The sequence below is a fragment of the Acinonyx jubatus genome, chromosome D3 (genome assembly GCF_027475565.1).
Source record: "Acinonyx jubatus isolate Ajub_Pintada_27869175 chromosome D3, VMU_Ajub_asm_v1.0, whole genome shotgun sequence".
Classification (NCBI taxonomy): Eukaryota; Metazoa; Chordata; class Mammalia; order Carnivora; family Felidae; genus Acinonyx; species Acinonyx jubatus.
In genome coordinates, this window is record NC_069392.1 from 43034014 (window position 1) to 43046062 (window position 12049).

The window sequence follows — 12049 nt, forward strand, 5'->3', positions numbered from 1 at the left end:
CCAGTACTAAAGTGACTGAGGCATACATTACATTAGTCTGCAACATGGAAACTTCCTACACAAAATTTTACAGTGCTTTCGAATTATAAAATTTTTATTTTATATACTAACTTGAGAAACTAATTCTCACGCAAGATACAATTCCACTTAATAAAAAATTACAGGAAATCTGACATTCACATGCTTCCTTACATCAAATGTTGATAAATTTACCAGGATTATGTTATTCAAGTTTACACAGTAAACCCTTTAACCACCAAACTACATATGAACACTCTTTAAAAGTCACTTACCCACTGGATATGTTCCGCAATTAGGCAACCAACTACTTTTTTGTCATTAGAGATAAACAGAAGTGTTTTAGTTCTGGAATAGCACATTAGTGGAGCCTGTTGGAAACCTAAATCATTATCAACCATCTCTCTAATCTCGTCAACCTGCCAAATAAAGAACAGTATTTTTTGTAACAAAAAAAGCAATGTATAGATGTAAAAATATACTATTACAGTTCAGTAAGTTGAGTGTATTATTCGAAGCAGGACATTGTTTAAAGAGTTCTTTGGGGGGCACCTGGGTGGCTCAGTTGGCTCTAGGGATCAAGCCCCATGTTAGGCTCTGCACTGAGCAAGAGAACCTACTTAAGATATTCTCTCTCTCTCTCTCTCAGTTCCTACTCTCTCTAAAAATAAAAAAAATTTTAAATTAAAAAAATTGGAATGATTATGCTGACCTACTGACCTGTTTTTCAAGGCCTGCGGAACAATGTGCAAAATGAGGTAAGAAATGGACAGTAATGCCAAGACCAGCAGTCTAAAGAACAAAAACAGTGAGAGTTTCTACAACGGACAATAAGAACATTAAAGCTTCCCATTAGAAGCATCACGGGTTTGAGAACTGGAGAGAGCTTCACTGGAATCTTAGCCAGGCAAGCCACTTTTCTTTCCAAGCCTTAATTAGTACTCTCATCAGTAAAATGGAAGTGAGAAGAAAGAAACACATGTTTATTCCTTATCAACCATTGGCCAGATATTATCTTACTTAAGTCCAACATCTCTTCAAAGTCTATGGTTCCTCACTTTACATGTGCAAGGAAGAAAATTCAAAGGTAACTTTCCCATGTCAGATACTGGACATCTAGAAAACCAAGGAGCAGAGATTTGAATCCTTAAATACTAATATGACATCAAACCATGCTTCTTGTAGTTTACCTCCTAGAACTGTGGTCAAGGTCAAATACAAGCTCTAGCTCTTGTAGGCACTAAAAGGTTTTTGTAAGTACTCAAACATTACTTCTTTCCCCAGTTAAAAAAAAAAAAAAAAAATGCAAGAGGCACCTGCGTGGCTCATTTGGTTAAGCACCTGACTCTTGATTTCTTAGATCATGATGTCACAGTTTATGGGATTGAGCCCCAGGTTGGCTCTGCACTGACAGCATGGAGACTGCTTCGGATTCTCTCTCTCCCCCTCTCTCTCTGCCCTTTCCCTGCTCAGGCTCTCTCAAAAATAAATAAACACTTAGCAAATGCAAATAATCAGTCCAACAAATACTCATTTGTGTTACTAAGTTTAAAATGAAAATAACCCCTAAGAGCATTAAGTCTTCATACCTCTGACATGTAGAATACCATGTAATAAATCCTTTATTCAGGGATGAAAACTCAAGTCCTTTTAATCCTAGAACAGGAGCCCATAATACAACTCATATTTCAGTTCCTAAAGGCAAATGACTCACAATTCCTTAGATTTTCATTTTTAACCCATTATGGGATATTAACTAGTAACATACTGCACTGTTACTAAGATTCTGCCCTGAGAAACTAAAACGAGGATGTTCATATTTACTTAATATTCTTAGTTACGAAAAGTCCAAATGCCACATGTGGTGGTGTAGCAACTGTTCATTTCCAAACGGTAATGGCTGGAATTCCAAAAACTACATAATTTTCATTTAGTCAATCATTAATCCAATATTAACTAACAAATATTTGTTTTTATGACAAGGATCAATGTTTCAAATATAAGACAGGGGGCATAGTTATGTGTCATTCCAAATGCTATTGTCTATATTATTAGGCAGTGGTGTAGTATGGGGGCTTATTTGGTTATCTGAGATTGTCCCGTCATAGATAATACAGGGTTATCTGAAGTCAAAAACAGTAAGATAAAGTAGAATGTTAGCTATATTTTCAAATGATAGGGTTAAAATGTTTCTTTCAACCTCCCTTTCAAGTGAAGTTATCCTAAATTTAAAAAAAAATTGTTTTTAATAGCTATTTATTTTTGAGAGAGAGAGAGAGACAGAGTGTGAGGAGGGGAGGGACAGAGAGAGGGAGACACAGACTCCAAAGCAGGCTCCAGGCTCTCTGTGGTCAGCGAAGAGCCTGATGTGGGGTTCAAACTCACAAACTGCGAGACCATGACCTGAGCCGAAGTCAGACACTTAACCAACTGAGCTATTGGTTAAGTTACCTAAATTTAAAGAGGTCCAATTGTTAATCTAAAAATAAGCATAAATAAATCATTTTCCTTGCATTTTCTAGACATTTTGGACATAGCTCAGTGAAATTAAGATTTACATATAGACAAGTGGACCCATTGCTGTACATTACAAGGTACTTCTGAAAAAGCATGTGGAAATTGGAAAAAAAAAAAAAGATACTTGATGTAATAGAATGATTCCAGACTTCATTATCTCTCTGGTTTATTTCTTCGAACCTTCAAAGTATGGAACTCTAAGTTGGAGTAAAACCTGGTTCACACTAGATAAGAGGATCTTTTTAGGTTTTCTACATTATAACTATAAATCAGAATATATCTTTTTTCTCTTAACATTATATGATTACCCCATGCTTAATCTCAGAATTACTACTATTATATCCTCTTCTGCAATAAGCTTTTATTTAAAAATTTACTCTCAGGGTGCCTGGGTGGTTTGGTCGGTTAAGCATCTGACTCTTGATTTTGGCTCATATCATGATCTCACAGTTCATGAGGTCGAGACCCACATTGGGCTCCACGCTGACAGCGCAGAGCCTGCTTGGGATTCTCTCCCTCCCTTTCTCTCTCTCTGCCCCTCCCCTGCTCGCTCTCTCTCCCTCAAAATAAATAAACTTCAAAAAATAAAAATAATAAAAATAAAAACTTATTCTCAACATGAAACTTTAAAATTGTTCATTTTAATTTTCAAAGTTATTCACATTTTAATTATAATTCTGATTCTTAAAGTCACTTATGTGGCATCATAAACTAGCATGCCTATTATATCATCACTCAATTTACTGATAATATGGGACAGTAATCAATTCACTAAAAATTTATTTCACGTATCCCAAACTCATTACAAGTTTAAAGCATAATTTTTCAGTTGGGTTGTATTCTTTATTCTTTAAATGCTTATTGCTTATTTTCAGAATTGGTGTTTAAATATGCTATGCCAATAATGCATTACACTGTTAAAAGTGGCTACAAAATTACATTATCCATTCTACATGAAATTTCACTGAAAATTTACCTTTTTCAGAGCATACTTTGGGTCTTCAGGAAGAACCATTATTATCCTGCCATCAGGATATTCAGCCAGAATTCTTTCTTTTTTCCAACCCTAGATATAAAAAACATGAATGAATTTTGTTACCATATTTCATTTATCATATTCATGTACAAGAAGAAAAATATATTGCTGTGTCTAAAAGTTGCAAACATGGAAAAATATTCTCATTAATGTTTACATGATACAATCAGCTATTTTGTTAAGCATACAATAGGTAAAATGCAAGCTAACTTCTCTATACTAATCATTCAAAAATCTAATACCACAAGAATATTTTTAATTTACCATTTCCCATTTTAAATTAATTTTGAAAATCACACACCAAAAGCAAGCCCCTTAAAAGAAGTGATTCCCAGAGCCTGAAAGATAACTCTCCCAGTTTCTTGATAAAAGAACTCTTAAATTCCTTTGGAACATGGTTACCTCCACAAACAAACACTCATGGTTTTATGTCTGGCATGCCAAAGACCTCCAGGAGGTTTTAAATGAACTGATTTGCATGCAGTAGCCCAGTATGTAGTAAGGAATAGTTTTTATTCTTATTGATCACAACTATCAAAGTCACAAGAAGGAGACTATAAAAACATAACTACCTTCTAAGAATCTAATAGGGAAGGAGAAGCTACGTTGTGTGTATCTGAAGTTAAACATACTCAAAAAAAGAGAGGTAATAAACTCTTCTTCAGATCCACACTCGTGGTGATTAATGAGCAGAACCTGCATGAAAAAAAAAACAAAACAAAAACCACTTAAATCTAGTAAGATGGGACTGAACCGGAGGTTAAAACTAGGAGCTTTGAAGTTAATAATAAGTACAGAAGGAATGAGCTTAACTGGTTGTTCCATTTGCCTTACCCAATCAACTTTACATTTAAAAAACAAAAACAAAAATAAAAACAAAAACAAACAAAAAAAACTTTCAAGAAGCAGTATGTACTTCTATTAGAGAAAACCATGATCTTCTGAAATCTTTTAAGACTATGAAAGCTCAATAAAACCAAGAAAAAGACAACTACATTTTTTTTAATACTATGGCAAGTTTGAAAGGAAGCTGATTTTCTGTTACAAAATTTAGAATGGCTTTTTAGGAGAGGGGCAGGATCTTAGGGACAAAAAGTCTAGTAATAAGCTTGGTAAATGTAACAATTTGAAGTATTTAAAATGAGAATTTGTTTAAAAAACAGAGCACACAAAGATAAAGTAAAATTCAGTTGATTGTAATTATGATTGGTTAAAATGTTCTCAAAATTTGAAAAGGAGCAGAAACAATAGACACAGAAGTCATTTTTTTTTTCTTCAAAATAGAAATTAAATCTGAATTTAGGTAAGCAATTTTTAAGGAGTATAAAAGACATTACCTCTTTTAAAACAAATTTATATTACTATGTTAAGTTAGGAAAAGCTTTTTAAAATAAATCCACTTTCCATAAAATGAAAACAGACTTTTCATCTTAAAAGTTAAACTATAAATTCAATGAAGAACTAGAAAATTTAAGTAACCCCCACTTCTAAAAAAGTCATATCCTGAGCTGAATTATCTAAAGAAAATCTGATCAATTTACCTATTACCTTTCAAACAAAAATATTGGTCTAATGTCATTATATTGCACCATAAGCACTAGACAAATTATTTTGTTTTACTGACTTTTTAGTGTAAAACTTTCTCCTGAAACAATTTGAGACTTGCACATTCATGCAGAAATTCTATCACAATTGGATTTGACAAAATTTTGTGTTTTATATATGACTGTTTCTTCACATACATATAAGCAGCAAGCATTTGCAAAAGGGCAGAGTTACTATTTCTTAGGTTTCTAATACTCATGAAGACAGTGTATTTTAGTGAAAACTGTTCAAAGGTTTTGGAGTAAAAGTTCAGGGTTTAAAGCCCTGTTCTTGGTAGTTACTAGCTATATAACTTGTACAAATCACAAATTCTCTGTTTCCAGATCTAGGCTATGTACAAAATGGCTGTCATCACCTCCATCACTTAGTTGCTTATTAAGAGAGCTGTATTTAAGATAATTCCTCACACAGAGTAGCCACTCAGTAACTTCTATTCTACCTTAATAATGATATCAAACTAAGATCAGTGCCCTACTCTAAGAAAACCCAAGTTGATTAATAAAGTCCCCAAAGTTAAATAAACAATAAATTCAAACCACAGACAGATGAAAGAACCAAGTAGGCTAATGTCTGTCAAATAACATACTTAAGACATTTATATGCCTCCACTGTAGTTATCTCTTTCCTGGAGTTAATAACCACATGATCTTCCTGACTTTAAAAAGTTTAGAGGAGGGGCGCCTGGGTGGCTCAGTCGGTTAAGCGGCCGACTTCAGCTCAGGTCACGATCTCGCGGTCCGCGAGTTCGAGCCCCGCGTCAGGCTCTGGGCTGATGGCTCAGAGCCTGGAGCTTGCTTTCGATTCTGTGTCTCCCTCTCTCTCTGCCCCTCCCCCGTTCATGCTCTGTCTCTCTCTGTCTCAAAAATGAATAAAACGTTAAAAAAAAAAAAGTTTAGAGGAGATTGTTGCCTGAAACTGAGGCAGAGGTGAAGGTTGTGGGGGAAGGGTGCATACAATTTACAGGAATAACCAAACAGCCACAGCCTTCCACGAAGATGCAAATTCCAACCCAGTGCATTTACACTTCTCACCTTTAGCTCTAAAATGTTACATATATCCCTCTGGTAGCAAGTAATATTTTCCAAACCCCAAATTTTCTTAACTCACCTATCTGGCTGTGAAAAGCAAAAAGCTTTATATTCCTAATAGCAATCAATGATTATTTTTTGTTCCTTGCCACTGTACTTACTCTAAACTTTAGAAACTAAAGAATGAAAAGGATTTCTCCTCTCTTTCCATTTAAAAAGGGTATTAACTGAAAACAATATACATTAAGTGGTGGAAACACTGATCTATCTATACAATTACCAAAATTCACCAAGATCTGTGCATTTAACTGTATGTAAATTATACCCCAATTTTTAAACCTCACACTAATCACGTTCATAAAAAGGCTGAAGGAGAATACCCATGAAAAAAATACCTTGAGAAATAAAAACAACAACCAGCTTTTGAAAAGATTACCAATATTGCAAGAAAAAAAGACAGAACCTTCAGATTAAAGGAGACTTAAGGGACGTGCCAACGAATGCCAATATACGGATCTTAATTCAAACAAATAAACAGTATAGAGAATTATATTTGGAGAGCTTTGAACTCTAAGGGAATCTCTGATAGTAAGGAATTAACTGATTTTTCTTTAAAGGTGCAGTTATCTTTGGGCGCCTGGGTGGCTCAGTCCATTAAGCATCCGACTTTGATTCTGATCATGATTTCACGGCTCATGGATTCAAGCCCTGCATCAGGCTCTGTTGTCAGCACAGAGCCTGCTTCAGATCCTCTGTCTCCCTTTCTCTCTGCCCCTCCCCCTGCTCGCTCTCTCTCTCTCTCAAAAATAAACATTAAATTTTTTTTTTAAATTTTTTTAAATTAAAAAAAGGTGTAGGTATATTCTTTAAATTACTTCTATGGTGAGGTGCCTGGGTAGCTTGGTTGTTTAAGTACCCAGCTCGTGACTTCAACTCAGGTCATGATCTCACGGTTCATGGGTTCCAGCCCTGAGATGGGCCCTGTGCTGGTAGTGCAGAGCCTGCTTGGGATTCTCTCTCTGCTCCTCTCCCATTCATGTGTGCTCTCTCTCAAAATACACAAACTTAAAAAAAAAAAGAACTTTTATGGTAAAAATAGTCATCTTTTCATCTTTTAGAAATACAGATTTAAAAATATCTATCAAAACGATAATGTGACACCTGGGGTTCGTTTCAAAATAACTTAGAAGGCTGGATGAAAGAAGACTGTCCGTGAATTGTTAATTATTAACACTGGATGATAAGTACATGGGCATTCATTAGTGTATGTGTGTGTTGTATTAAACTTTTTATTTTAGAAAATTCAAACCACCCATCGCCAAAACACTATCGATGGCCTAAGGCTTGTTCAAGCATCATTTATTTAGAAGTGAAAAATAGGGGTGCGTGGGTAGCTCAGTCAGTCAAGCATCCGACTCCTGATTTTTCAGCTCAGGTTATGATCTCACAGTTCATGGGATCAAGCTCTGTCAGGCTCTGTGCAGACAGCGCGGAGCCTGCTTGGGATTCTCTCTCTGTACCTCCCCTGCTCACATGCGCATATGCTTTCTCTCAAAATAAATAAACATTAAAAAAAAAAAACAGAAGTGAAAAATAATGCAAAACAAATCTAGTCAGCATATCAATTAGACCTAAGGTAAGGAAAAGGAGTGAATGCAACAGGGGCACAAAGGGGCTTGAGATGCCAGTAATGTTTCTTGTCATATGGGTGTTGACTTTGTCAAAACACCATATTAAGCTGTGTATTCATTATTTGTGTACTTTTTTTTACATGTTGTATTTCATTTGATCTTAGCCAAAAGGCCGAGAAGCGATTACATGTTGTATTTCAATAAAAATTTAAAAAATAAGTACAAAAGCAATTTGAGAAAACATTTCAACAGCCAAGTTTAAGAATTATTATGTATTGAAATAATTAATTTTAAACCCATCTCTTTTCAAAATCATAAGTCTTCAGAAATGAAAGTAAATTAAAATTAAAATTAAAATCAGCTCCATCAAAATTCAGTTACATTTGATAGTTACCCAAGGCATAAAGTATAAAAAAAAAAAACTGCTGGAAAACTGCAGAAATTCCAATGCAGTGTATAAAAAAATTTTGAGATCAGACAGGAAAGCTAAATACCGTCAAGAGGTCAGTTCTTCCTGATTTGATCTACATATTCAGTGTAATCTCAATCAAAAACCTCATCAAGTTATTTTATGGATACTGACAAAATGATTCTAAAATTTATATGAAAAAGCAAAAAGGGTAGAACAGCCAACACGATACTGAAGGAGAGGAACAGTCAGAAGACTGATGCTACCTGACATCCAGACCCCTTCCAGTAGCAGTCTGGGAAAGGAGCGGCAGGCACCATGTCCAGCCATGAAGGTGGCATGAAGTCAGTCCCTAAGGAGATGGATGAGATAAGGCATTCAAACAGAAAGAGGAGTAGAAGAAACTCAAGGAGCTAAAGCAAAGGCCGTGGGGAGGGGTCTCCTGGCCACAGGTGGAATTAAGAAATCTGGCAAAAAGTAAGCTGTTCCTTGTGTCTGTGGCAATGTCGATACTTATTTCTATCCCTGTTTAAACATCTGGATTCCTTTTCATACCAGCTGTTGCTATCTACAGTTAGAATGAAATGTTTCTTAGATTCTATTGTACATTTGAGAATAAGCTTTCGAAAAAAAAAATCAATCATTAAAAAAAAAGACTTACTACAGGGGCGCCTGGGTGGCTCAGTCGGTTAAGCATCCGACTTCAGCTCGGGTCATGATCTATCTCACAGTTTGCAGGTTCAAGCCCCGCACTGGGCTCTGTGCTGCCAGCTCAGAGCATGGAGCCTGCTTTGGATTCTGTATCTCCCTCTCTCTCTGCCCCTCCCCCATTCACACTGTCTCTCTCCTTCTCTCTCAAAAATAAATAAAACATTAAAAAAAAGAAGTCTTACTATAAAGCTACAGTAATCAAGACAGTCTGATACCGGTGAAAAAAGAAACAAATATATGAGTGAAACAGAACAGAGAGTCCTAAAATAAACCTACATAAATATAATCAACTGATGTTTGATAAAATAGCAACAACAGGGATAAGACAGTCTTTTCAACAAATGTTGCTGGAATGATTAGACAGCCACATGCAAAAAAAAAAAAAGGATCTAGATACCATACTTCAAACCCTTCACAAAAATTAACTCAAAATGGATCACAGACCTAAATGTAAAAAGCAAAACTGTAAAACTCCTAGAAAATAACAAAGAAGAAATCCAGATAACCTTCCAAATGGCAATGTCTTTTTAGATACAACATCAAAGGCACAATCCATGGGAGAAAGAATTGATAAGCTGCACTTGATTAAAATTAAAATTAAAACCTTCTGCTCTGCAAAAGACACCATCAAGAGCATAAGAAAACAAGCCACTGACTGGGAGAAAATAATATAAATGAATAGCTGATAAGGGCTGCTATCCAAAAAGATACAAAGAATTCTTAAAACAACAAGAAAAAAAACACCCAAACTAAAAGTGGGCCAAAGACCTGAACAAACACCTTACCAAAGAAGATATAGAGATGGCAAATAAGCATATGAAAAATGCTCCACATCATAAGTCATTTAGGAAATGCAAATGAAAACAAGATACCACTACACACCTATTAGAATGACCAAAACCCAGAAAAATGACAATACCACACTCTGGCAAGGACGTGGAGCAATAAGGAATCTCATTCATTGCTGGTGGGAATAGTAGAGCCAATGTGGAAAACAGTTTGGCAGTCTCACAAAACTAAACTTACTCTTACCATACAATCCAGCAATCACACTCAGTATTTATGAAAAGGAGTTGAAAACTTACCTCCACACAAAAGCCTGCACCTGTACATGGATGTTTATAGCAACTTTATTCATAACTGCCACAACTTGGAAGCAATCAAGATATCCTTCAGTAGATGAATGGATAAATTAACTATGGTACATGCAGACAATGGAATACTATTCAGCACTTTTTAAAAAGAAATGAGTTATATCAAGCCATGAAAAGATATGGAGTAACTTTAAGCGCACATTACTAAGTGAAAGAACTCAGTATGAAAAAAAACAAATACTGTATGATTCCAACTGTACAGTATTCTGGAAGAGGTAAAACTATGAAGACAGTAAAAAAAGATCAGCAATTGCCAAGGGTTAGTAGGAAGGCAAGGATAAAAAAGGAAGAGAACAGAGGATTTTTCAGGGCAGTGAAACTATTCTCTATGATACTATAATGGTGGATATATGTCATTAGACATTTTTCAGAACTCAAGGAATGTACACCACCAAGAGTGAACCCTAATAAAAACTATGGACTTTGAATAATGGTGTGTCAGTATAGGTTCATCAATTTTAACAAACATACTGGTGTGAGGATACTGAACACATGGGGTGGGGGTTAATATATGGGAAGTCTCTGTACTTTCTGCTCAATTTCACTATAAACCTAAAATGGATCTAAAAAAAAAAAATAGTCTATTAAAAAAAAAAAGAGACCATAAACAGAATTAGGAAATGATATTCCAAAATCAAGAAGAAAAAAGTCAATAGAAACAGGTTCAGTGATGACCCACATATGTGAATTAGAAAAACTTTAAAATTTTAGGACACCTGGGTGGTTCAGTCAGTTAAGTGTCCAACTCTTGGTTTCAGCTTGGGTCATGATCTAGCGGTTTGTGCATTTAGACCCTGCGTGGGGCTCTGCACTGCTTGGGATTCTCTCCATCCCCCTTTTTCTCGTTCCCTCCCCTGCTCGTGCTCTCTCTCTAAAAATAAATAAATAAACCTAAAAGAAAAATTAAAAAATAGAAGAACTTTAAAATTTTCGTAATAAATATGTTAAAGATTTTAAAGGACAAGATGGACAAACTATGTGAAAAAGATTTCAACAGAGAAAATGAAACTCCCAAAGATGTACGTATATCCTGTGAGAGAAGGATTAGAATTATCTTCATATGCATAAAGTAGAATATATCTCATGGAGAATTTTAAATACAAACTGAAGAAAATTCACTGGTATATGATGATCCATAATAATGCCTTACAAATGGTAAGAAACAGAGTTAAATTATTTTCACTATTTTTTTAAATGAGGAATGAACCACTTTAGCACCTAAATTTAATTAGGTATATAATTCTATATGCCATCCTAGTTAACAAATCTTTAATCGCTACAATGAATTCAAATTTGGACTGCTTTTTACATTTTGAGGTACATTACTGCTAGTTTTATTTTGCCTAACTTGTATCAAATATAACACAATATATTTCATGTCCCCAGTTGAAGATTTAAGTTTTAAAAGATGGCTGTAGGCACCATAAAGACTGTAGGGAAACAAAACTGGAAGCGGGGAAACCAGTTAGGAAAGCATTACATAAGTGGTCAAATGATGACAGCTTGGTTTTGAGAGGAAGCAATGGACATGACAGAGTGGGAGGATTTCGAATCTATTTTGAAGGTGAAATTTACTAATGGGTTGAGTATAAGAAGTGCAAAAAGAAAACTTAAGGATTATTCAGAAGTTTTCAGTTTAAGGAAATGAGTTACAGGGTGGCACCACTTCCGGAAATAGGGAAAAGTAGAGAAGAACAGATTAAAGAAATGTTTGCCACTAGATGTTATAAATTCTCCCTCCTGAGAGTTTATAAATTCTTTTTAAAAACTGAAAAACTGGGGGCGCCTGGGTGGCTCAGTTGAGTGTCTGACTCTTGACTTCGGCTCAGGAATGATCCCGGGGTCATGGGATCAAGTCCACATCGGACTATGTGGCCTTCCATTCCAAAGCAAAATTATTTTCTAAGATTTGGAAGTCCCGCTCCCATCCTATATTTATA

At 35.3% G+C, this 12049-nt stretch overlaps 1 protein-coding gene across 4 annotated transcripts in view; it reads right to left on the reverse strand.

Annotated features, from left to right (window-relative positions):
• The window catches only part of ESCO1 (establishment of sister chromatid cohesion N-acetyltransferase 1), a 73515-nt gene that overhangs the window by 8213 nt on the left and 53253 nt on the right, over nucleotides 1–12049 (reverse strand). For 3 of the 4 annotated variants that reach the window (XM_015066577.3, XM_015066576.3, XM_053206252.1), the window contains 2 exons: nucleotides 3512–3601; nucleotides 294–437 (listed from right to left, as the gene is read on the reverse strand). In XM_015066577.3, coding sequence (XP_014922063.1) covers nucleotides 294–437; nucleotides 3512–3601 — 234 coding nt within the window. Of the gene's footprint in view, nucleotides 1–293; nucleotides 438–3511; nucleotides 3602–4143; nucleotides 4268–12049 lie in introns of those variants that run through there. The other variant, XR_001429447.3, reaches the window with a different exon arrangement.